Source organism: Dromiciops gliroides, chromosome 2 (assembly GCF_019393635.1).
Source record: "Dromiciops gliroides isolate mDroGli1 chromosome 2, mDroGli1.pri, whole genome shotgun sequence".
In the NCBI taxonomy this organism is placed as follows: Eukaryota; Metazoa; Chordata; class Mammalia; order Microbiotheria; family Microbiotheriidae; genus Dromiciops; species Dromiciops gliroides.
In genome coordinates this window covers 9,917,203-9,944,216 of record NC_057862.1, presented here as the reverse complement: position 1 = coordinate 9,944,216, position 27,014 = coordinate 9,917,203, and the positions used below count along the sequence as shown (strand labels likewise).

Below are 27,014 nucleotides of genomic sequence, written 5' to 3'. Positions count from 1 at the left end.
CTTGCCTACAGACATATAGCTAGTAAAGGTCTGAGGCCAGATCTGAACTCAGGTCTTCCTAACTTAAAACAAACTCTAAAAGGGGAGCAGAAAACAAAGAGAAACAAAAGTAAAAGAGAATAACACAGCCGGAGAGAAGAGAGACGAGCACAGTTAACAATCACTGCTATAGGGGCAGCTAGGTGGCACAGTGATAGAGCACTAGCCCTGGAGTCAAGAAAACCTGAGTTCAAATCCATCCTCAGACACATGACACTTAGTAGCTGTGTGACCCTAGGCAAGTCACTTAACCCAAATTGCCTCACTAAAAAAACCCAAACAAAAAAAAACCAACAATCATTGCTATGAATGTAAATATGTACATGAACTCACTCATAAAATGACTTGATATGGTCTTTATATTAAAAGCATTGATTCTGGGGCAGCTAGGTGGTGCAGTGGATAGAGCACTGGCCCTGGAGTCAGGAGTACCCGAGTTCAAATCCAGCCTCAGACACTTAACACTTACTAGCTGTGTGACCCTGGGCAAGTCACTTAACCCCAATTGCCTCACTAAAAAAAAAAAAAAGCATTGATTCTAAGAAAAACTCTATGAGGTAGGTGCTATTATTATTCTCACTTTACATTTGAAGAAACTAAGGCAGATAGATGATAGTTCAAAGATAAAGAAGGAAACTACAGTTAGCTGCAAAGTACCACAGCCAATGAATTAATATCAATGATACATACACATACAAGTAGTATAGTTATCTAAATATCCAAAGTTAAATAAGAAACTGGGAGAAGTATCAAAATCATAATAGTGGGCGACCTCAATTTATCCCTATCGGACAATAACAAATTGAATTAAAAATGGAGAAAAAAGTGAAAGATCTGAATAGAATTTTAGACAAGTTAGAGATCGTAAACCTCTGGAGACTACTGAATGGGAATTGAAAGGTGGGATACATTTCTTAGTTTGCATGGCACTGTCCAAAAAAAAAAAAAAAAGACCATGTATTAGAAAATATAAATCTTGCAACCATATAGAAAAGCAGAAATATTAAACCTACTTTTATTCAAAAAATACAATAAAAGTATACTAAAGAGCTGCTGATGAAATTATTAAAAATTAAAGGAAATCTCAATAACTTGATCCTAAAAATGGATAAATCAAAGAACTAGTCACAGAAATAACCAACAATGTCATTGAAGATAATGACAATGGTGAGACAATATAGTAAAATTGTGGGACGCAGCCAAAGCAGTCCTTAGGGGAGTATTTACATCTCTATACACTCTCATCTATAAAAGAGAGAAAGTGTGGATCACTGAGCAAGCAACTAAAAACACATAGAAACCCAACAAATTAGAACCCCCCCTTCCCAGTTAACCACCAATTTGGAAATCCTGAAAATGTAATGAGATATTAACAAAATTTAAAGCAAAAAATCCATTGAATTAATAAATAAAATCAAGATCTATTTTTTAAACAAACAAAAAACCTTCATAAAATTGATAAGTGAGTAGTTAATTGGATTTGGGGGAAAAAAAAGGAAGACCCGGGGCACATCAACATTAGCTTTCCTTAGTGAGTAGTGGGTAGTTTAGATGAGATGTGTACAGAGACATTCTTGGATACCACAGCTGGCATAAGTTGCAGCATCAAATGGAATGCATTTAGTATTTTATTCAGTATCTATTTTTTTAAGGTATCATAGTGGGTATTAAGTGAGCTATGAAGATGCACAAGACATAGTTCTTCCTTTTAAGAATCTATTATGGGGGGCAGCTAGATGGTGCAGTGGATAAAGCACTGGCCCTGGAGTCAGAGGTACCTGAGTTCAAATCCAGCCTCAGACACTTAATACTTACTAGCTGTGTGATCCTGGGCAAGTCACTTAACCCCAATTGCCTCACTTAAAAAAAAAAAAAGAATCTATTATGGACACACAGGTCAGGCAGGCTGAGAAGTCTAGGCACCCCCCGGGCCTTGCTGTAGCTCTAACACTGTGTCCTGGAAGCAGCGCCGCACTTTAAGGAGGAGTTAAAAGCCAAGAAATAGCCGGCCAAGATGAGTAAGCAGGAACAATACTTCATGAGGGATATTAGAAGATCAAACTGTTTACATTCTTACATGGGAAGATAATACTTCGAACTCATAAAAACTATCTCAGTAAGGAATTCACAGAAGACACAGGTCTGAATTGAATATGAAGGGATGATATCTGTACAGCATTTATGTTTGGTTCTTTGTGAGGCAAACAAGGTGGGGTGTCTTGTGTCTGGGACTGGGTTTGGGCTTGGGGCCTCCTGGGTTCAGGGCTGGTGCTTTGTCCACTGTGCCACCTGACTAACCCATGATGACATCTTTAAAATAGGGCTAAGCTATAGGAGGAATAGACTGGGGGAAGAGGAAGGGGAGAGATAGTCTGGGGAGAGGTAGTTCCCATGAAGTAAACAAGAAAAAAGCTTACAGAGGGGAGGGGAAGAGGGGGAAGGAGTGTGTGTGTGTGTGTGGGTGAGTGAACCTTAATATCATCAGAATTGTCTCAAAGAGGGAAAAACATACATACTTAAGTAGGTATAGTAATATATTTTTGCCCTGAGTGAGGGGAGGGAAATAAGGGGGGGGGGTGGGGAGAAGAGGGGAAGGATTGAAGGGCAGACTGGGGGAGACAGCAGTAAAAAGTAAATCACTTTTGATTAAGGTGAAGATGTTCTGCATTACTGCACAAGTATGACATATTGAATTATTTGATTTCATAGGGAGGGTTGAGGAGGGTGGGAGGGAATAAAAATTTAGAACACAGAATTAGCTCAAAGACCTTAATCTCATCAGAGTGGGCTCAAAGAGGGAATAACATTCACACCCAATTGGGAGGAGTAATCTATTTCACCCTACAGGAAAGTAGGAGGGGAAGAAGATAAGGAGGGAAGGGTAAAAAAAGGGAGTGCAGAGGGGAGGGGACCATCAGAAGTAAAACACCTTTGAGGAGGAATAGGTTAAGAGAAGATAGAAAATAGAGTAAATATCATTGGAAGGGAATAGGATGGAGGGAAATAGTTATGATGATTGATTATAATGGCAAAACATATGGTACCTACTTTGCTGGGCTAATATGAAGAAAATTCTTTGTCAAGTTACTATATACAGGTTATGATGAACAGGATACTATCAGAAAAACCTGGAAAGACCTACATGAACTGAAGCAGAGTGAAATGTACTGTATACAAAATTACAGCATTAGTATAAGATGACCTTCTGGGAAGCAAGTGGTTATTTTCAGCAAGGCGGTGATCCAATATAACCCTGAAGGATTTATGAAAATTGCAATCCATCTACAGAGAAAGAACGTATAGTATCTGAAAACAGATGGAAACAAAATTATAAATTTTTTTGTTCGTTTTTCACAATTCCTTAATCTGAAGTTTTGTTTTTTGACTATTTCCATGACTACTCATATATAATTTATTTTGAATTGCTTGAGTTCTTGTGGGTGGGGGGTGGGAAGGGAGGTGGGAAGAGAAGTTATAACACCAAGTTTTAAAAAATTGATGTCAAAATTTGTTTTTATATATATTTTGGAAAATAAAATTCTATTCAGAGGAAAAAAGAATCTATTATGGAAGGACAAGACAGGTACCCAAATACAAGTCCCTTCCCTATTACTGTTAAAGGTGCCCCCATCCTCCCAGAGTCAGGCTCCCAACCTAGGGACCATCCTGGGTTCCTCACTCTCTCTCACCAGCCCCATCCCAGCTGTTGCCATGCCCAGTGACTTTGGCTCTCCAGCGCCTCTCCAATACACCCCCTCCTCTCTGATGCAGGTTCTCATCACCTCCCACTCAGCCTGCATCAATAGCCTGTGGGTGGGTCGGCCTGCCTCATCTCCACCCACTCCAGCACATTCTCTGATTTTCCTAAAACACTTTCCAAGCCCCTCATGGCTCAGGCTCTTCTCACCCTCCCAGTCCTCTCACCCTGTGCTCCCCAACATGTCCTTTTCTACCCAGTGACAACAGTCTCCTGACTGTCCCATGTCTCAGCTCTGGGCATTTTCTCTAGCTGTCCCCCATGCCTGGGATGCTCTCCCCCCTTTTTTGGGGGGCAGCTAGGTGGTGCAGTAGATAAAACACTGGCCCTGGATTCAGGAGGACCTGAGTTCAAATCTAGCTCCAGACACTTGACACTGGCTGTGTGACCCGGGGCAGGTCCCTTAACCCACACTGCCCCACAAAAAAGAAAAAAGTAATTTTTTTCTTTTTACTGGAAGCTTTTCCCAACCCCTCTTAAGTCTAGGACCTATTTATCCTTGTATGTAACTTGTTTTGCTTATATTTGTTTGCATGTCATCTCCCCGTTAGACTGTAAGGACTAAGGCAGGGGCTGCCTAGCTTTGTATCCCTGGTGCTTAACACAATACGTGGCATAATGCAGGCCTTTAATAAATGTTTATTGATTGGTTAACTGAAGTGAGTGGGGAGGCACAAGGAAAGTGCTAGGAGAATTTAAGGAGGGGTAAGTCACTTCCCCAGGAAGACTTTGAGCAAGGTGGCACTTGACTAGAGCCTTCCAAACCGAGCCAGATCTCAATGGGCAGAGATGGCGCCGCAGATAGAGGGAAGAGAACAGCAAAAGCACGATTTCGGCAGAACGGAGCACGTTCGGAGAATGGCGAGGAGCCCAGTCAGCTGCAGCACAGAGTCTGGAGCTAGACCTTGAGGGCCAGGCTAAGGAATTCCACCTTCGAATAATAAGCCTGCAAGGCACCCTTCTTGTTGAGCAGTGGAGTGTCGGCAGCATATAAAAGTCTAAGGGGCATTCACTGGGCAGCAGGGCAGAAGGGAGGATGGGAGGGAAAGAAGCTGGTGGTGGGAGAAGAGCAACAGAGGCCTGAACTAATATGGTGCAGGAGGAATGGAATCAAGGAGCAATTCATTAGCCAGGGAGGGAGAGGAAGGGATCAAAGATCCAGGTGTGTGGCCAGAGAAATGAGGCTGGTTAGGGGAGAGACAGAAATGGGGACGCCAGAAGGAAGCCTGGGCTGGGGAGGAGCCGTTACCCAGGCTGGGTTCAATTTGAACACCTCTGGTTCCGGGATGGTGGGAAGGGGATGTGGCTGAGTAAAGGTTAGTAGCTGTTTTCTGAGACAATGGGGCAGATATCCCCGACATCAGATCCTGTGTATCTGTCTCAATCTACTGATGAGTCTCACTTTTTTCTTCTCAAAGTTGTGGTCCTCATCATCTTAAACCATTCATTTCCTGGGGAAGTTTGGGATGAAAACTTGCAAACATAAATGAACGAAACCAAACAGGTAGTTTCAGAAAGTTCTGCAAGCTATGCCACCCAGAGACAGAGATCCTGCCAGGGGCAGACAAGCAAAGGTTAATGCCTCCCAAGGAGAGTTCAAAGAACCTTCAGCTACCCACTCACTCTCTGGAGACCTCAGAACTCTTGGTTAAATGGGGAAAGAATAAAGGCTGGGGAGACGTTTTTAACTTTCAAAAGTTTATAACTTTCGATTTTTTTTTCATAAAACAGCTAAGCATATGGACAAAAAACCCCAAGTCTAATTCTAGCAAATGTAAATGATTCTGGGAAGTGGATTTCTCGGACACTAACTAGCAGGTCCTTAACAGACTGACATCAGTTAGGAAGGGCTTCTTTTCTTCCCACTTTGCATCTGATGCTGGGGCCATTCACTTCCCTGAATTCTCCCTCCCAACAGGAAAGAGATGAGCAGAATACTGGAAATACTGAAACAGCATGCATGCATGCACGTTATTCCTGATTTCCAGGACTTGGCATTTCAGGGGACATTTCAAAAATTGAGAAAAAAGCCCATGGGAGCATCCTTTTCCAAGGGGCCACAGAAGGGGCTCCCACTCAGTTCTCCTCATCAGCTCCTTTGGACTGGATGGGCCAAAAAGATTCTCTAGAAATGTGAATGGGTGCAAATCAAATCAGAAACCCGTGGCCCAGTCAGACTCTCCCAGCCGCACCTCCAGTGCCCTTAGAAGGCAGATGGAAACAAGCAGGGGCTCCAGACTGCTTTGAACCCCAGCTTTCCCAGTGCCCGGGTCACTAACCTCTCCATGACTCTTTTCCCTCTTCTGTTAGACTGGGTGACTGTGAAGGTTCTTTCTTCCCCAAACTAAAACCACACAGGCCTGTGCCTAATGCCACTCAGCACAAATGTTTTTAATATAAAAGCTAGACCTCCCATGGATTCAGAAAGTCCCATGGGTCTGTTCCCTGGATGATGCCTGGGCTCCAAGGTCTGGACAAGGGAGGGGCTCGAAGGGGCCCAAACTCTTACAAACAATTTGATTTCCCTTGGGCAGATCGGACACCGGAAAATGCTCACCATCCAGCCTGAGGGGAGTACGTTTATCAGGTTGTTAAATGCTATTATGTACACTGACATCATTTATATAGATTTTTGGTAGCTAGGCTCCTGTACTATACTAGAGGCCTGTACTGAGTGATAAGCTAACTGTTATGGGCCCAGGGTACCTCAGAAGTTTTCTGGGGGAAATCGAGGAACCTTCTCCTTGAGAAACTAAACCAAAGGACAGACACACCTAAAGAGATGGGGGGGGGGGAGGGGGGAGGAGAGACACGACAGCTAGGTGGTTCGGTGGATAGAGCACTGGCCCTGAAGTCAGGAGAACCTGAGTTCAAATCAGGTCTCAGACACTTAACACTTACTAGCTGTGTGACCCTGGGCAAGTCACTTAACCCCAATTGCCTCACCCCCCAAAAAAGATAAGCGGCACCTGATCAGGACTGAGTCAGCTCCAGGACCACCAGCCTTCATTCCAGTTTCCCCCACCCCTGTGGCTACTGCCTTTGTGGCATGAGGGGGACAGAGATGGCTTGAGAGATCAGAGCCGCCTCTCACCCAACTTTCCCCAGCCACCACCAGTGGGGGATGGTCCTCCCCAATAAGGGAACTTTTCAGTCAAATGATCCCTCCATCTGACCCCCATCAGTCCTCTATAAAATTATTTGCCTGTCTCCAGCTCCAGGGGATAGGTATCTCAGAGAGCCATACCTCTGTGCCACACCTTCTCCCCCTGACTTCCCTAGCGCCAAAATAAACTATTATTTTATTCTAATTGGATTTGTGTGCAAGAGGCTGGAATTCTTTAAGGAGGAATTCCTAAGAACCCCTGCCCCCAACCCCCACCAATGTCCCCCATAACAATGATTAGCCTGGTTTTCAGCTGAAATGAAGAATTCTTGACTTTGTCAATAAACTGGCACTAAGATGCTACTGCTTTCTGGCTGTTAGTGTGGTTGGGGTCCCAGTGGACCCCGAGGCCAGGCCAGGCCCCCACCCACGGGAAGCACCTACCTGAGAGCTCTTGCCACATTTCGCTTCTCCAGCCACAATCACTATCTGGCTCTGGAGAAGACTTTCCATGAAAGGGTATTTTTCTTTCCATACTGGAAGATCTTCTCTTTCTTTCAGAAGTTTATAATAACGAGAGGAATACGGCAAGCCATCGAAAGGATTGAGCTCTAGGTCCTCACAGGCCAGGAGCCCTTCATCATAGGCATCGGCATCACTGGAATCCAGGGAGTCTGGGAAGTAGCGCTTCTCGCAGGGAGGCCCCTGGCCACAATCCCCGTCTTCCCCCTGGATCATCTTCAGGAATGAAGTCTAGTCTGGCAAAGTCAGCAGCACCTCTGCCATCAATGCCTCCTTGCCCAGCCGAGCGGAGAGTGCCTGGGCCGCAGCTCCCGGCTCATGGCCACCCCTCCTGCTGGGCATCGGTGGGTACGTCACTTCAGAGCTCCGGGGTTGGCTCCAGGTGTCCTTTCCTCAACTAAAGCCAAAGTGACAAGGACAGAAACGGCTTAGCACAAAGGGTCGCTGGTGTGGGCAGCCGGTGACTCTGCCCTTCTGAGGGCCTGGCGATCCCCTTTGGTTCAGTGGGCTCCAGCCTGCGCTCCCTTCTGACCTCTAGCACACCCTGGGCCTGGGGATAGCCTGTAAAAGAAAGAGCCCCAGGGGGCCCGAGTGGTGAATGAGAGGATGGTCACATGGCCCCCTAATCCCAGGACAAAGGAGGCAGCCCGGGGTCCTGCTAACATGTGCTCTCCCACATCTGCCCAGAGCCACTTGCAAATCACTTCATTCCATTCCGGGCAGGGGAAGGGGCGGCCCGATCGCCCTCTCTCCTCCCCCTCATTCAGGAATGGCTCCCGTGTTAGGGCGGGCTCTGCCCAAAGCTGTCTGTACTCAGAGCAGAAATCCCTCCAGTGGGTCTGACTGCAGTTCTTGGCAAGCACAATGTGTGTATTTAAAAGGCCCATCTCCAGGAAGGCAACAATTCTGCCAGGTGACTTACCCTTTGTGTGGTGGGGGTGGGGGTCTTCTGTTCGGGCGCGCCCCAAACGAAGATCCAGTCAGGCCAGACTCAGTTCGAACCTTCTGGACTCTCACACCCAGGGCCTGAAATTGCCAAAGGTAGAAAATGTGGGCCACTTGCCAAGGAAGTCCCGAGGGAGCCGGCCCCGTGGGCTCTGGCCTTGAGCGGTCTCTAGCTCGGCCCCCACACTAGGCCCCTTATCAGGGGCCTGGCTCCCAGCTCCCGTCCAGAGGAGTGGCCAGGCCCCGGGGAGGAGATCATGTAGGTGTGGCCGCTTTCTTCAGCTAACTTGTCCACCCAACCAATCTCTACACAAATCAAACTGGGTGAAATTTACTGAGTTTAGCCCTGGGCCAAGCACCAGAGAAGAGGCTCTGAGAAGGAAAAGGGTGATCCTTCTTCCACATAAATAAATGCCTGCCAGCTCAGAACTGTGGCCACCTCGGGAGCCACCTGTGCCCCTCCTCCCCGGCCCCCCCCCCCATTCCACAGCACAATCTCCATATTCTTCTCCACCCTCCTGTGGCCTCAGCTGCCAGGGCCTGCCCTTCTCTGGTCCTTTGACCCCTCCCCATCCCCCCCAACCAGTCTCCCCAGGAGTTTGGCCCCAGGTCATCCCTGCCTTTGCCCTTCCCTGATTGCCCAACGCTGCTTAGCTAGGGGTGGCCACAGTCTGGCTCCAGCATCTGTTTCTGGCTGATGACACGTGCTCCCCCTCCCAAACTCTACCTTTGGCCAAACTGGCTTACCCATAGTTCCCTATACGAAGTTCCCACATCCCCTCCCTCTCCGGGATTAGACTTTCTCTCACACACCCCGCTCTTTCCCCATTTGTTTTAGAGACCTCATTTATGGGTGGGGAGGTCTAATCCCCTTCAGCAGAAGGAATGCAAGGTCCTGGAGGCCAGACCTATCTCACTTTTGCATTTGTAACAGGGTCTCACTGGAACTTAATAAATGCAGGTTGTCACAATTGGGGCAAGAAGGTTACATAGGAAGAGCCCTGGCCTAAAAGCTGAGCAAGCGAAGCCTCACGTCATCACTTACTAGCTGTGTGAACACAGTTCAAGTGCCATAACCCACCTGAGGTTCAGTTTTCCAATCTCTAAAATGGGAATAAGGGTCCTTGCACTGTCTATCTCACAGAGTTGTTGTCAGTTAAGGGCCCCCGAAATGTGCGCTGCTGCCATTGATATTCTTTTCCAAATATCATAATAAAGCAGTTATGCAAGAAAGATTGGGAAAGGTGGGAAGAGCCGCTAATCATCATCGTGTCTGTAAGGACCTCAAGCTTTGCTTTTCCTCAGAGATCTTGGGGATCCCATGCCACCTAAGCTCCTGAGCTGTGCACTGGAGCCCCAAAGTCACGGTGTTTTGGGTAGAGCTGCCTGGCGTGCCACAGTCTCTAACTCTCAGTGTGGGCTGAAGGAACTTCTTTAGTTACCATCTGAGACTCTAGAAAGGGAGCAGCAGAATGACCACACCTATGGTCATTCCTACCGATGGTCACAGTCATTAACATTTACAGATGTCTGCCAGAGGATGTAGGGAACTGTCAGAGAACCACACAAGAGTTCATGCTGAGAGTGGAGGAAAACCTCCCTCAAGTATTACCCATTGTTCACTCTCATCTCTTTCAGAGAGCAAGCATGTAGTTTGCAGAAAATTCTTTCCATGATTTCCTAAGGAAACAGGTTTCTGTCAGAGAGTTTCTTTAGAAGTCTGGGCTCCTCAATGATTCCCTCGCCTGTCATCTCCCCTGTTTCTTTGTCACACACAAACTCAGAATGCTTGGGACTCCCGGGTCTCTGAGCCCAGTCACTCCCCTTGCTGCCCCTCTTTGCTTTCTGTCTGCTGCCTTCATGAAATCGCTTCATCCTTAGCACATGGTACCTGGGAGTGGCAGATTGCCAGCTTCCTCCCTCTGAGCCAGAGATGGCTGGTGCAACTCCCACCAAGTTTTCTGTCCCTATCACATGAGGGAAGCATCTGGGTTTCAGTGTAGGGTTTATCTAGTGTCAAGATATTAGGAGACGCCCCCTGTTTTCTAAAGCTCAGGCTGTGCCCTGGGGTCGGCATAACAACAATCCTTTGTGCTCACCCTCTGGCCAGATCTCATCATTATTATACTATATTGCTTTGACCAGCCCCAGATGTTCTCTGAATTTGGACAAGAACTGGACAAGCTCAGACAAGTACCCATGTTCCGGTCATGATGCCCTGCTATGAATCAAACTTGTCACATTGTTGCTGGTACCCCTCACTGTCAGGGCTACAGAGATCACCCCACACTGCCTCGGGTCCCCCACTAGGAGCAGGGCCCCAGCACGTGTCTATGGCCCTCCTTGCTTGCAAGCTGTTTCCGTCCATTTGAAATTAAACTTCTCTTTGATTCCTGACTCTCCCGCCCGTCCTGAGATCTTGGGGAAGGCCCGAGTCCTCCATTGGTCAGCTACCAGTTTAGGTTGGTTTGCCTCTGTGGGGTTGTATGAAGTCACTGAGCCTCCATGTCAGAAGGCCCTTACTTGAGGGGCCATCTCAGTACCTCCCAACTCAATGGAAACTGTTCTCGCCAGTTTGGAATGATTCTTAATTGCCCCCCCCCCCCAACCCTCCCTGTGGGAGGCTCGCTCATCCTTCTTTGCCTTAGCCTGCTCCTCACTGGGGGTGTATATAGCCTGGTACTGCCGGATGTCACTCCGGATGATCCTCCATTCTGCTCATCTCTCTCCCTGGGCCTCCTCCTTCTTCTCAGGGCTGCTCTCTGCTGCCCTCTGCTGACCAATCCTTGCTTACTTCCATGGTTTCCGGAGCCATTTATCCTGCCTTTTCTCTCTCCCCTCCCCTCCCCTCAACTGGACCCTCTTCCTCTTGTACCCATGGACCCCTGGCTCTCTCCAAAAGCTAACACAGCCCCCGCTACCCTCTCCGGTGCTGATTGTCTCTTTTCTCCTGCCCCCCAACACCCTGGGCCAAGGAGGAAGAGTAGCACACACCGGTCCCTAATGTGCCTTGCAGACCCTGCCTCAGCTGTCAGCCCTCTACAATTTCTCCCCATCTGAGGCTCACTCCACTTGTCCAGGCCGCCCCATTCCAGCCCTTATTGCTGGGATCTAAAAGTTTCCAAGTCACTCTTTTTTTTTTTTTTTGGTGAGGCAATTGGGGTTAAGTGACTCGACCAGGGTCACATAGCCAGTAAGTGTTAAGTGTCTGAGGCCGGATTTGAACTCAGGTACTCCTGACTCCAGGGCTGGTGCTCTATCCACTTCGCCCCCTAGCTGCACCCTCCCCAAGTCACTCTTGCTCCTTTGCCTAGAAATTCAGAAGCTGGATCCCCATTTTTATCCCGAGGACATGCTGATTTCCCTCAAGCCAAATCACTTGGGTTTTCAATATGCCCTTAGGCCTTGCCCTCCTCCAGTCCTGCAGGGCACAACCCCATGTCTTCCTCTCAGATCATAACCTGCTGTCCTCCCATCTTCCTCTAGGGCTCGCCTCTCTCCTTCGGTCCCTGCAACCTTTGCAGTCCCCCACCATTGCTCTCCCTCCCTATCCTTGGCCAGGTAACCAGTTCGACTCTACAGAGTCCTCTGGTCTCGAATCACTCAGCTTCCTGTCCTAATACAATCCGAATGTTACTAATTCTCAATTAATTTATTTGTAGCGTCTGCCTTCTGCATTACCACCATAATAATAGTAATAGCCGCAAAGAACTTTAACCCATCAATCAATAAACATTTCTTAAGTATCTACTGGGTGCTAAACACTGGGGACACACAAAAAGACAAAAAGGCAGTCAAGAGCTGACCATTTAATGGGGGAGACAACATGTGAATGATAGACTGAAATCAATGCAAGCTATACACAGGATAAATAGGAGATAATGGACAGAGGGAAGGCACTGGAATTGAGAGGGGTTGGGGAAGACTTCCTGTAGGAGGTGAGAGTTAGTTGGTACTTAAAGGAAGCTGAGGAGGTCAGGAATCAGAGAAGAGGAGGGAGTGAAGTCCAGGCAGGGGGGACAGCCAGAGAGAATGCTCTAAGCCTAGAGATGGAGGGTCCTGTTCATGGAACAGCAGGCAGGCTGGGGGGGTGGGGAGAGACTTGAGGCAGGCAGACCCACCAACAGGCTATTCTAATAGTCCAGGAGTTACAAAGATCTCATCTCGTCTCATATTTTTACAAATATCATCTCCTTTGAGCCTCACAACAACCCACAGAGGTAAGAGCTATGTTTATCCCCATTTTACTGATAAGGAAGCTGAAGTAGAGGCTAAGTGACTTCCCCAGGATCACAAAGCTAGTAAGTATCTGAGGCTGGATTTGAACTCAGGTCTTTCTGATTTTACTCTATCCACTTTTCCATAAAGCTGCCCGTGGAACAAATGATGTAACTGTGTCTCCTTCAAGTTCATATTTTCTAATCTTAGTGAGCCCATCAGTGCCGCCGAGTCTCCATAACATTGTATCCAGCAAGTATCCCCAAGCCTCTCCGGGAGGCTCCCAGCAGGGGAGTCTTTACTTCCTTTTTAAGGAGAGGACTAAAACTCTCGCCTCTTCCTCCAGTTGTCCCTGCCCTCAAGGAGCTCACAGTCTAATGCAAACAATTGAGTGCAGACACAGGCAGGAGGTAGAAGGGGATCTCGGGGAAAAGGGCAGGAGATTTGAAGAGTTGTTCTTCAACTGTTCTTCATGCTTAGTGACTCACATATACTCAAGGGAGAGTGTCAGGAAAAATCTAGAAAGCGTCGCTAAAAGTGACAAAGTCCCTGGCAAAAAACCGGAGAATCCGAGGGCAGTGTTTTCATTTCCCGGTTTGAGAAGAGAAGGGAAAATCTGCAAAGTGAAGAGTCGGCTCAGAGACATCTGTATGAGCAACGCAAACCTGGTTTTTGACCACAAGTTAAAGCATAGGAACGAATGGTCAGGGATGCAGTGCACCCACTAAGGGATAGTCAGAATGCTTCTGCAAATCTCAGCAAAGAGGCTCATAACTGACAACGGGGCAGTGAGGGCCCACAGAAGGAAGCTATCTCTGCATAACCACGAAGCTAGACTCCAAAGAAGAGAGTTGTTGTGTAGGATAGGAAGAACATCAGTGGAGACACCCAGGAATTCACTGAAGAAAAAAGAAATCCAAAAAGGGAGACAGTAGCACAAACCCACGTTCTTAGATCTCTCTATGCAGAGGCACAAGCCTAGCAAGATGAACAAGAGGTCCCAATACAAAGAAGCAAACCTTGATGCCCAAGTCATCCCTGAGATTTAGTGGGAGGCAGCCCGTGGATGCTCGTGACATCTGCTAGGAAGGAGCTGGGTTGGTTAGAACCGGAGAGTAAGCAGGCATTGTAAAGTAAAGCTTGTCAATTTATGACACAGAATAAATTCTTTTTGGAAGTTGTTTAATGAATGAAATCGAGTCTGTAAAATTATTACAATGTTATAATTCCTATTTCTGGCAAGATGGGTTTACCACCAGTCAATCCACTGGAGAGATAGAATGTGCTTATTTCTGCAATAATGATGATCTAGCTGGATTTTTAAAAAATCACATATTCATGTACAGAAATTTAGGAACAGAAGGGGACCCATGGTGGGGGGCACTGGAGTGAAGGGGTTTTGTTGTAGGAGAATGCCACAGACTTGGCCAGAAAGAGGAAACAGACAAGGAGTTTGGGAAAGTACTCACAAATGTGAATAGTCAAGTGAGATCAACTATAATTCCTTCTTTTGGACAGCTTCATTAGGATGGCAGAGACAGTTTACCTGAAGGTGACTTGGACTGTAGCTCAGCTTTAAAACATCGGGGTGTTTTAATGCACTTCAAGGTCAACAAGTTGATAGAATGAACAAAAAAGCTAAGGGGATTTCAGCCGGTGTGGGTCATATGTGAGTGTAAAGAATTGGGTTGGAAAAGCCGCAGAAAGGAAATCACTGGCGCCCAGGTATGATGGGGCTAGGAGATATCACCACCATCGCCTGCCCCGCGGGAGTGTTATAAGGATCAGACAAGATCTAATGCCAAAGTGCTTGGTCACTTTCCAGAGGCACGTACCCTTGTCATTCTTTGGCCCCAGAACTCACATCACAAAGGAAGAAAATACAACACGGTCTCCTTCCTAGGTGACCCCGTCTAGCTTAGGCAATGCCAGAGACCAAGTGATGGGAAGGAATGGGAGCAGGGGCTCTGGACTGCACCGTTTTATACCATCTCTAACCCTAATTTAACCATAAGAAAACAACATATGAAATCCTTGTCTAATACGCAGCCAACAAACTGACCTCTTACTGGGGACTTTGTCTGCTTAACACATTAGCAGATCAAACAAAGGCGGGGGGGGGGGGGGGTTAGATTTGGGGAGGCAGGGACCAAATCTAACAAGGGCTGATTAAACTGGGGGAAATGTAGTTTTATAGCTGAATGAATGGAGGAAGCAGGGCTGTGTTCTATCTGTGCAAGTCCTGGAGTTTTCATGGTGGAGCTGCCAAGTTCATCTTCCTCTGGTCAGAAACAGGTTTTTAGATGCATGAATAGAATACCCAGGATTACAAAGATCGATAAAGCAGCTATCACAGACACTTGCCATGTGTCAGCAACTGTGCTAAGGAAACGGATTTTATTTGTTTTTTTTAAATATTTTGATAACTCTTTCAAACTACTTCACAGACTCCAGGTTAAGAACCCCTGCTTTAGGATAAACACAAACGCCAGCCGGGCATCGAAAGTCTTATGAATCTGGGCCCCATCTCCCTTTTCAAGCTGAATATGCATTATTTCCCTTCATGGCTTCTTTCTTGCAATTCTCAGAATTCAGCATTCCTTTTCCCACCTTGGTCTTTGCCCAACTTTTCCCCTCCACCTGGAATTCCCTCCTTTATCTCAGAATCTAGAGCTTCCTTTCAGGTTCAGGTGTCTCCTCCCAGGAGAAGCCTTTCCTCAAATGTCTCCTCCCTCCATCCCAGCTCCTAGTGTTCTCTTCCCTCTTCTCAAATTGTCTTAGACCCCGTCCTCCTCCCAGGATAATCTCTAAGCTCCTTCAGGGAGGCCTGGGTTACTTTGTCCTACCTCACAGGATTCACTACCCAGAGTAAATGCTTACTGCTTCCTCAACTCCATTGGAGATGTCCTGGATGGAGCAAATCAACAGTGAAATTGGGCACAGTGCTGGGCACACAGCTGGTGCTTAATAGATGTTTGCAAGAGCACTTACAGATGAAAAAGAACCACCACCAAAAGTGGGGAAATGGGACCTATCTGACTATTTCTAGGGTGCTCTATCTTGGTTCTTCTGACAGCAGAACCAATACAAGCTGGACTCTAATGCCTCAAGGCTAAGGGGGGGCAGACCACATACTAAAACACAAAATCTGGCTTGGAGCCAAAACAATGTTGAAAACGCTGAAGGATGAAGTTACAACATGTGTGAAAGAGGATAAAGAAAAGGCACTAAAGGGAAAAAAATATATCATGAATGGCATGAGGGTACGGATACAGAACTGGCCTTTGTCTAGAGTACTCTAATGGGACGAAGTTCCCTCAACCAAGGCAGGTTTCTGCAATATTCCAGCCTGAGAGGGTGGACTAGAGCCTTGAGAGGTGAAGTGGTTTGTCCAGGGTCACACGGCCATTCTATTCAGAGACAAGACTTGAACCGGGGTCTTCTTGGCATTCTTGTTAGACACTTTACCACACTGCACAGAATGTGGATTGATAACATTACTGTAGGGGGTTAAAATTCTAGCTAGTCTGTCTAAAATATCTAATGAGTGGTCACCAATAAATTATAAGTTTTAGCAAGAGTTAGACTTAAGCATTTATTAAGGAGAATAAGAATTTGGTGAAGAGAGAGAAAGAGGCCTAGATTCAGCTGTCTATCTCAGGAAGCCCGCATTTCTGCTCGACTCTCCACAAGAGTCCTGACGAATGAGAGAGAACCACCCCTTATTCATCCCACAAGCCTCCTGTGAAACTGGGAACATCCCATCCACATGCGTGCACACAGCTCCAAGCTAATTGGCTGGTGGCTTTGATAGACAGCACCCACGAGCAAATGTCACTTCCTGACGCCAAAGAAAAGCCGCATGGCTTGCCCTCAGATGCCTTCTCCCCATGGCGGAGCTTTCCTACAGTAATTCTCCAGCAGGTGGCGTCACTCCAATCGTTACAGTACACCAAAAATATGTCAGTAATTACTGACCCATTGATCTATATCCCACTCCTTATAAATACTGATGAGAGTGGTCTACAAAAGCTTCCAAGGCAGCCTTGATGAAAAAGTAAGAAAGGCACAGACTTTCCCAATTACAACCTATATCTTTAGTCAAACAACTGACTGAAAGGTTGAGTGACCCTGCTATTTCTTGTTTGCATACACACATACACATACACATTTTAATAATTTGATTTCACAGAGCAAAATGTGGCCACAGTTTCTTTTCCAACAAGGTATCTCTCATGCATATATTAAGGTCATAGAAGAGTCCCTGGCAGAAAGAACCAGAGAGATCATTTCGAACAGCCTTTTGATTCGCACAAAATGGAGGTTAGCGCCCCAAGAGCTCACCACTGCCACAGAGGATGTCCCATGAAGAGCTGATAGGGAAGAGGGTTTCCCAACAGATGGTGAGGTTCCAGATGCTCCTGTTTACAGACACAACTGTTTATTGTACCAAGCCACAGAAAACCATAGGACTACCTCAGTGAAACCCAGGGCCATACACAAGAAACTGGCCTAACAACTGACATGGGAAAGATGGACCGGATCGAGATAGTTGTCAGGCAGAATATGATGTACAATTGGACGGGCTGCTCGCTGAGTCAGTGGAGACAGGGCCTGACGGTGAGCTGGGTCCAGAATGAAATAGGAAGGGAGCAAGTTGGATTGCATCAGGAAAGCTGCCCAAAGCTTTCAGTGATCCTGAGAAGCTTCCCGAGACCTCCTCCTTTAAAAATCTATAGAATACCAGTCTCTGAGGGCTGCGACAAGAGGCTGCAGCTTATTACCAACAGTCATTTGTATGTCAAGACTAGATCAGAAAATGTATGACGAGGAAAAGAGTTGAGCTGGCCACATAGCAAGGACATAACAACCCAACACTCCCCCCCTCACCCCCCCCCCCCCCCAGGAGCCAAAGCTCCTGAGAATGGCTTCTGAGACACTGGTGAATCTCAGGCACTGGGAGGATGAGCGGGAAGGCACAGATAAGACTTGCCCCGATGAGAAGGCAGCCAAACCTGTGCACAGGAAAGGATGCTGCCAGCGAAAAGATCAGGTGCCCACTCTAAGGCTGAAGGGAGTGGGACTGTTCTAGAGGAACCCCTGAATTCTAGGATCTAGGAAGGGATGCTTCTTCGCACCCATTTGTCGTCATCAATGAAAGCTGTAGCCAATAAAAGCGCATTCTACTTCGCTTCCCAATCTTTGGATCCTATACTACAGACACTAAGCAGCCCCTCCAAAAAGACCATTTTAAAATAACTGAAACTCAGCTGGCTTACTAAAGCAGCCACATTACAAGACTATTCATTATTTTTTTTTCCAGGGCAATGAGGGTTAAGTGACTTGCCCAGGGCCACACAGCTAGTGTCAAGTGTCTGAGGCTGGATTTGAACTCAGGTCCTCCTGAATCCAAAGCCAGTGCTTTATCCACTGTGCCACCTAGCTGCCCCAAGACTATTCATTATTAATGCTTATCCTCGGTTGGCATGGAGTATACAAGGGATAGCTAATGACACACTGTCTAAACTAATTTTTAAAACGTCATTAATTCACAGACAAGTCTATTATGACTGCTTTTCAAAAGTTCTGGTGCTCTGTATAAAGAGATCTCCCAGTTGGAATCAATTGTTCAAGCATGAGGATCACATACCCCTTGACAAAACAAGATCTTTGCAATTCAAGAGGTTTGTTAGGGGTTGCAAACTTTGAATAAATCAGCTGCTCGCTGCTTCTCTAAATTGTCTTTGTCTTTCACGGCATAATGTACTATTTGAAAGTTTGGTTAAAAGTTTTATTTACAGAGCACACACAAATATGAATTTAGTTTGTTTACATAGTTTAGGTAGTAGAAGTCTGAGTTAACTGGTGAAGGCTTATGAAAGTTCCAATCTATACTATAAATCTCTCAAATAAAATCAAGGCACTTGTTTGGGTTCTGAACATATAAAAATGGAAATTCAGTGTTTCAGCCAATAAAAAAGAGAGTATTTGCTTCTTTTTGGCATGGTAATTGGAGAAGGAGCTTGGCTTAGTGGGCATAGGCCCTACTTTGGACTCAGAGAGATCTGGGTTCAGATTCTGCCTCTGACACATCCTAGCTATATTACCATGGGCTGGGCCTTTCAAACTCTGGAGTTTCCTACACCTGACCAAATTTCTAGAAAGTGTGGACAACAATTATTAGTCCACTTTAAGTCGTAACATGCTGGTTTCATTCTTGCTCCCAAGAGGACACGAAAGGACAGATTTTAAGGCCTTGTACTTTACATTTTTGTGGACATGCTCTGATCTTCATTTTAGCTTTGACAGGTAGACAGTCTTAAGGAGTATAACAACCCATAACAGCACAGCCACTTTACGAAGGAGAAGACAAAGGCCCCGAAGGATTGGCTGGTTGATCGCGCTGTCACAAAGCTGGTCAGTTTTACTGATGGGGGACCACCAGCCTTTGCTGACTCACTCCCTGCACCAAGCAGCCTCTTGGTAGGAAAGGTTAAGAAAATGGCAGCTGCCTTCCATGTGTTTTAGAAATGTGATGATGATAATAAGCTAATGGAGAGGCACTACGTGGTACCTCAGTGTCATTGTCGAATCTCTTTCCATGTATTAATTGACAGGTGTTGATGAAACACTCAGGACTGCAGTGTCTGTCTGTCATATGGATCAATACATTTGAAAGAAAAGCAGACAACATAAGAGAGAATTCTGAGTGCATGGATGAGTTCCCCGATTCCCATTAAACTGTGGGCAGACAGACTGAGAGCTGAAGAGTTCAGAAGAGCAGTCAATCAGTGGGGCCTGGAGTATGAAGCCATGGACTGGGACAACAAAGAGAACCAGATGTGCAGGCAGGAGGCCTTTTGGACAACGGCCAACTCAATGAGCCTTGATTCTGTCACACAGGCTGTCCCTTGTGACAGCTAAAACTATGCCCCCAAACCCACGAAAAACCTAACCCCCAAACCACACACTGGTTGTGCCTGAAAATCCGTGTCTCACTCTGCACCTCAATGGATCCTCTCTCTACATACACATGGAAAGTACCACTCATCCCCAGTCTTTTGGAATCACGATGCCAAAACTGTGGTCATTACAATAATCGATTTTCTTAAATCTTTCACCATTTACTAGACAACGGTATAATCATTATATAAATTGTTCTCTTGGAGGTTTATATGAAACTGTCCCTTGAGTAATTTCTTATGGTGCAATTACATTATATGAAATATATTTGCTTGTTCAGCTGTTCTCTGATCGATGAGCACCAACTGGCTCTAGTTCTTTGCTACAATAAAAAGTGATGGTGTGATAATTTTTATGCCTATTAGTTCTGTCCCTCTTTGATTTCTTTGGGGTATAAGTCTAGTAGTGGTATGTTTGGGTCATAGTTTAGAGATGTTTGGGGTATAGTATCAAACTGCTTTCCAGAATGGTTGGATCACTTTACAACTCCAACAACAATGCAAAATCCCCTCCAATAATTGGCATTTTGTCTGTTTGTCATCTTGGTCAACCTGATGAGTATGCAGTAAAACCTCAGAATTTGTTTTAATTTATGTTTCTCTTATTAGTGAGTTGAAATATTTTTCATATAGTTGTCGATAGCTTGTTTTTCTTCTTTTGTGAGTTACCTGTGCATAATCTATGATCATTTTTATCTACTGAAAAATGGTTCTTCATAGGGTTTTGTAACAATTCTTTATATAGCTTGTATGGCAAACTTTTAAGTGTCCAGTGATGTAAATTAGTCTTAATTTCCGTATTTTGCAGTTTTTTTCATATAACTCCTATTTCTTCATTACCAGCCTTCCAGTCACCTTACATTTTCTGTAGTTATTCTGAATAGAATTTTTTTTTCTATCTATTCTTTTTGGTAATAAAAAGCCTCTAACACTTCTCAATTTTAGATAATGCCAGTCTAAGGTTTTAATTAGATGCTATTTACCATATTATGGAACAGTTCATTTATTATTCTTCTTTTTAATGCTTTAGTACAATGCAATTTGGTATTTTGTCAAGAGCTTTCTATATATAAATATGTAATTTTGTTTTTAACATAATGTATTATGTTTATAATTTTTATAACACTGATCCTGGTATAAATCTAGTTTTTTAGTGTATAATCTTTTAAATATGCTATTATCACACCTCTGATATTTAATTAAATATTTTGCATCAATATACCTTATAAATATTGGTCTATAGTTTTCTTTTCAGTTTTACCTTTCCCTAGTTTTGGTATCATATCTATACATGATCCTTTCTTTTCCATTTTATTCTCCCCAAAATACTGTTTTATACACAGCCAAGTGGAAAACAATAACCTCAATATGATGAGCAAGTGTTTTTGTCTATGCCTTGTTAAAATGCAAAAATCCATGAAAGAGCAGTAATAAACCTCAGATGTGATCTTAGTGGAAATTCTTAAACATATGTCTTCTTAAATCATATTCCAAAATGCATTGTCTCTTAGTTGATAAAAGGCACTGCATTTCTATAATGAAGTAATGAAAGAATGAAGGTGCAAGTACAAGGTTAACTTCAACCCACACAACTATTGGGCTGAAAAAATACTTTGATTAGTTCTTCAAATAAATATTTTTTTCTAAACAAATACTGGTCTCAATGAATATATTGTTCTGATCATTCTCACAGCTACAATCGAATAATCACATGACAAAAGGCTTCACAAGGACTAAACTATGGAGTAATGAACACGCTTTAGGAGACTCATTCCTCTGGCAGAAAACCAAATCATTGAAATAGAAGGTAAAAACAAACCTAAACTTTGAACTAGTCCTTAAATGTCCATGTTTTCATTTTTCCTTTTTAAACAAAAGTGCTCCTCTCCAGACATAAAGGAACCCAAGGCTGTAAGTAACCATGAGTTGTGCGTAGGCTGTTACAGGGCAGGCGATCCTCAAGGCCATGCACAAGGCTTCAAGGCTGCTCATATTCTGCTGTGCTGCGTCCTTTTCTCTGATCACATTCTGGATCATTTTCTTCGTCAGGTTTTCCTTCCCCATCCTCACCATCAGCTTCTTCATCTTTATTAGCTTCTATGAAATGTAATGCTGATCCTGGGACTATGCACATGCTCAAATAAAAAGTCAATTTTGGAGTTGATAGCAAGGATATTGCATCATCACTCAAGTCTGTGCTTTCACAAACTTTATGAGAAACCAAGACACAATAAAGCAAATCCAAATGAATAAAAACATAGAGGGCAAAGGAAATATCTCCATGGAAAAACATCTGACCTGGAAAATAGATCCAGGAGAGATCATTTGAAAATCATTGAAATACCAGAAAACCAAGATCAAAATAGGAGGTTAGACATCATCTTCCAAGAAATTGTCAGTGAAAATCGCCCTGATATTCTAGAAGCAGAAGGTAAAATAGAAATTGAAAGAATCCACCAATCACCTCCTGAAAGAGATCCCAAAAGGAAAACTCCCAGGAATATTATTGTCAAATTTCAGAGCTCCCAGGTCAAGGAGAAAATATTGCAAGCTGCCAAAAAGAAACAATTCAGGTACTGTAGAGCCCCAGTCAGGATAGCACAAGATCTAGTAGCTTCTACATTAAAGGATTAGAGGGCATGGAATATGATATTCCAGAGGGCAAAGGAATTGAGATTACAACCAAGAATCCCTTATCCAGCAAAACTATATAAAATCTTTCAGAGGAAAAAAATAGGACTTCAATAAAAAAGAGGGCTTTCAGGTATTCATGATGAAATGACCTGAACTGAATAGAAAATTTTACTTTGAAATACAAGACCCTAGAGAACCATAAAAAGGTAAACAGAAAAAAGAAATTAAGAGGGATGTTAAAAATTTAAACTGTTTACATTCCTACAGGGGAAGATGATACATCTAACTCATAAGAACTTTCTCAGTCTTAGGGCAGATGATAGAAATAAATTTAGGCAGAGGGCACAGGTGGGAATTGATTATGAAGGGATGATATTTGCAAAGTATTTTTTTCTTGTTTAAAAATTGTTGCTTTTCTAATGTTTTAGTTGCATGCCTCAACTATTGATTTAATCTCTTTATTGCTGCTGAAATGTTTCAGAGATATAAAATTTCCCCTTAGGATTGCTCTGGCTGTATTCTGAAAGTCTTGGTATATTGTTAATGGTTTCTATCTATGACTTGTTCTTTGACCCAATGATTCTTTCCCATTAAATTAGTCTTCATTTATGCTTGGATCCTTCTTCAAAGGCCCTTCACTGATTATAATTTTTACTATGTTGTGTTCAGCAAAGGTTGTATTTGTCATTTGTGTTTTTCTTCTTTTGCTTATAAGCAAATGCTTACACATGTAGCTGAGAAATATGTGCATAATACTTTCTATTACCATTCAGTAATCACTAGATATCTATTATATTTAACTTTTCTAAAGTCCTATTTATGTCTCTAACTTTTCTTGTTTCTTTTTTAGATTCATCTAGGTCTCAAAGAAGCATATTGCAATTCTCAACTATTTGCGCTATTCCTCACTGTAATCTGATTATGTCATTTGGATGCAACATAATAATTATTAGCTAGCATTTATATAGCATTTTGATTTGTAAGACACTTCATATATGTTACCAAATTTGATCCTCATAACAACCTTGGGAACTAGGTGCTGTTATTGTCCTCATTTTATAGATGAGGAAAGAGGTTAAGTGACTTGCTCAGGTTCATGTAGATGCATAGCTGTCTCAAGCTGGATTTGAACTCAGGTTTTCCTTGACTCCAAAACCATCATTCTTGGTTGGTTGCTTTAATGATATATTAAGCATTGATATTATTTTATTTTAATAGAGCCTTTAAGCATAATATAGTTTTCTTTCTTAGCCCTTTTAATATCTATTTTTATGATCACTTTGTCTGAGATCATGATCACTAATCATGCTCTTTTGAAGTTGTCTGAAGCATACAATAAATTCTGCTCAAGCCCTTCATTTTATTTTATTTTATTTTATTTTTGCAGGGCAATGAGGGTTAAATGACTTGCCCAGGGTCACACAGCTAGTAAGTGTCAAGTGTCTAAGGCTGGCTTTGAACTCAGGTCCTCCTAAATCCAGGGCTGCTGCTTTATCCTCTGTGCCACCTAGCTGCCCCCAAGCCTTTCATTTTAAAGAATGAATGATCCTTTATGTTTCAAGTGTGTTTCTTACAAATAGCATGGTGTTTGATTCAGCTTTGTAGTCCATGCTCTTATTCTCTTCCATTTTATGGGTTAGTTCACCCCATTCACGGTCACTGTTATGATTGTTCAATGTGTATTTACATCCTTTGGAAGGGCTTATTTTTTTTCCCTTTCATCCCCCTCTTTATGAAAGAAATGGAAAAAAAGGAGGCATCTGATCAACACTAGTTATCTATAACTGAAGTGATCTGTTCCTATTCTTTACCATTTCTTCTCTTTGACAAGCCCAGACCCTATTTCTGGTTCTTATTCTTACCTTCCCTCCTTCCCTCCAAACCTTTCTTACATCAACTCTCTGAAGTTGACATTGTTAGCCTCTTTTTTTACCATCATCCCCTATGACCTTTTATACAATGAAATCACTGGGGCTGTGGGTGGGAGGGCTGGACTCATGGCATAATGAACTCCTGGTGGGGAAATGTCTTGTGTTGGTGCAGATCCATAGTTTCTTTGGAATGTATTGTCTTCAGAGAATTTGCCTGGGCCACTGGGAGGCGAAAGGATCTATCCAGGGTCAAACAGTCAGTATGTAATCAGAGAGAGTACTTGCACCCAGGTCCTCCTAACTCTTAAAGCCAGCTCTCTCCGCATTATGGCACATATGCTGATTTTATTTAGAAGGTCCCATTAAGTCTTTCGTAGAATGTCTCTTCCTTAATATTCTCTGTAACAGATGTTGAAACATAAGCTGTAATTATCTTCATGATAGCCTTTATGTATCTCTTCATCATGTATCGTGCAAGAAGAGACTCCCCCAGTGTTCCATGAAATGCTGGTTTTTGTTGCCTTTGAATGTCTGATAAAGTCTTGTTGTTCTTGTTCAGTTGGGTCCGACTCTTGATGGCCTTATCTAGGATTTTCCAAATGGGGTCATGAAGAGTCAGACACAACTGGAAAGCAACTGATCAACAAATAAAAAGTGCAAGTATAGGAGAAGTCCAAAATGGGAATGAGGGAGGAAGAGAGAATTTCCATATAATTTCATAGAGAATTGTAGCACTTGGCTGAGTATTGACATGGGGATTTCAACAGGCTAAGAAGAAGGAGAGTGTATTCCCATCAAAGGGAATGTGCTAAGTCAGAGGTAAGCAAACTTTTTTTCTGCAAAGGGTCACATAGTAAATATTTTAGGTTTTGCAGGCCAAGAGGCAAAATTGTGGGTATTATAAAGGTATTTGTTTAACAAAATGTCCCCAAATTTTTCATTGATGAAAATCAAAATATAATGAGTCTTAATTATTAATATTTTTGGCAATACAGGTTTAATCATGAGAAGAATGGAATTCTTTCTGGGGGAAGGGATAACATTTTATTTTATTGAGGTTCAAAGCTGGCATTCCCTATCATAAAAGTATTACAAAAGTTCTTCTGTTAATGCCGATCTGTAATGAGATGATTGTAAGTATTTCCTATCTGAAAATGTCTTTTCACAGAAACAGGTAAACACCAATTACTACTCTCAGTCCACTAACATCTGATTTTAACTGATCATATTCATCACTTGGAAAGCACTAATATAATAGGATTCTGTACACGCACACACGCATGTGCACAGACTCTGAGCCAATCTCTCCACTGCATCACCAATTGCTTGTTGGATATTTCAAAGAGACAGATGTCTCAAAGACATTTCAAACTCAGCATGTCCAAAACAGAGCGTATCCTCTTTAATTCCAAGCCTACCCCCTTCCAAAGGGTGTAGAGGCCACTAGGTAGTGTTAGGTTTGGGTTCAGGAGGACTCGAGTTCAAATTTGGCCTCAGATACCTCCTGGCTGTATAATCCTGAACAAGTCACTTAATCCTTTTCTGACTCAGTTTCTTCACCTGTAAAATAGGGAGAATAGTAGCACCTGCCTCCCAAGATCGTTGTGATAATTAAATATATGTAAAGCACTTTAGCACAGTGCCTGGAACATAGCAGGCATCTAATAAATTCTCTCTCTCTCCACTCTGGAGTGCTGGAATCAGGAAAACCACGTTCAAATTCATACTCAGACACTTGCTAGTCATGTAACTTTCGGAAAAGCCATTTAATCTCTTTTGGCCTCAGGTTCTTCAACTGAAAAATGGAGACAATAATAGCATCTACTTCCCGAGACTGTTGTAAAGTGCTTAGCAGTGTGCCCGGCACACATCTGGCACTTAATAAACGCACATTCCCCTCCCTTCCTTCTCTCAAAGGCATCACCACAATTCTCTTCTCTCCACCCCCCACATCCAATCCAATCTTGCCATTTTGACCTCCACCCCTCTTGCATTTGACCCCTTCTATCTCCTTGCACAGACACTGCCTCAGTTCAGTCCCTCAGCATCCCCTACTTCAATTATTCCAACAGTTTCCTAATCGGTCTCTCTGCCTCAAGTCCCTCCCTCTTGTGCCCTGTGATCCAGTCAACTTGGCTTCCTTTCTGTTCCTCACACAGGACACTCCATCTCTCATTCCCAAGTTTTCACACCAGTCTTCCCCCAGCCAGGAAGGCACCCCCCTACTTTTAAAGTGCCACGCTTCATTATTTTTTAAAATCCAATTTAATTTTATTTTTGGTTCCAAATTCTCTCTTCCCCCAATGCCACTCATCGGGAAACAAGTCGAACAAACCCATTACAAATGTGTATACTAGTGCAAAACAAATCCCAGTATTAGCCACCCCCCGCAAATAAAAATAAAGAATGAGAAGAAAACACGCTTCAATTTGCACTGAGTCCATCAGCTTTTGATTCAGAGTTGTATCGTACATTTCCTCCCTAGTCCTTTGGATGGGGTTGGTCACTGTGTGATCAGTTACTGAGTCTTTCATTGGCGAGTTTCCTTACAAGGAAGGACTACAGCAGCAACAACTGTTACTGTAGAAACTGTTCTCCTGGTTCTGCTCACATCACTTTGCATCAGTTCATGTAAGTCCTCCCAGTTTTCCCTGGAACTATCCCTTTCAGCATTTCTTAAAGCACAGTAGTATTCCAGGATGTTCATAAACCATAATTTTTGCAGCCATTCGTCAAATGACGGGTATACTCTCATTTTTTTACTACCACAAAGAGCTGCTATAACTATTTTTTTACATACAGAATCTTTTCTTTCTTTGATCTCTTTGGGGTATAGACCTAATTAGCACTGGGTCAAAGAATAGTACAGTTTAAGAGCTTTGGTGGCATAATTCCATTTGTAAACTCTGGCATACTACTGGGTGCACCCATGGGACTTAACGAATGCTTGTTTACTGATT

At 43.8% G+C, this 27,014-nt stretch overlaps 1 protein-coding gene across 2 annotated transcripts in view; it reads right to left on the bottom strand.

Moving 5' to 3' along the window:
• The window catches only part of DHX32 (DEAH-box helicase 32 (putative)), a 55,533-nt gene that overhangs the window by 25,408 nt on the left and 3,111 nt on the right, over positions 1 to 27,014 (bottom strand). For both annotated transcript variants that reach the window (XM_043989983.1, XM_043989984.1), the window contains exons 2-3: positions 8,347 to 8,450; positions 7,347 to 7,985 (exon numbers count right to left, since the gene is read on the bottom strand). In XM_043989983.1, the coding sequence (XP_043845918.1) occupies positions 7,347 to 7,640 (294 nt within the window). In that variant the 5' untranslated portion in view covers positions 7,641 to 7,985; positions 8,347 to 8,450. The remainder of the gene's footprint in view (positions 1 to 7,346; positions 7,986 to 8,346; positions 8,451 to 27,014) is intronic.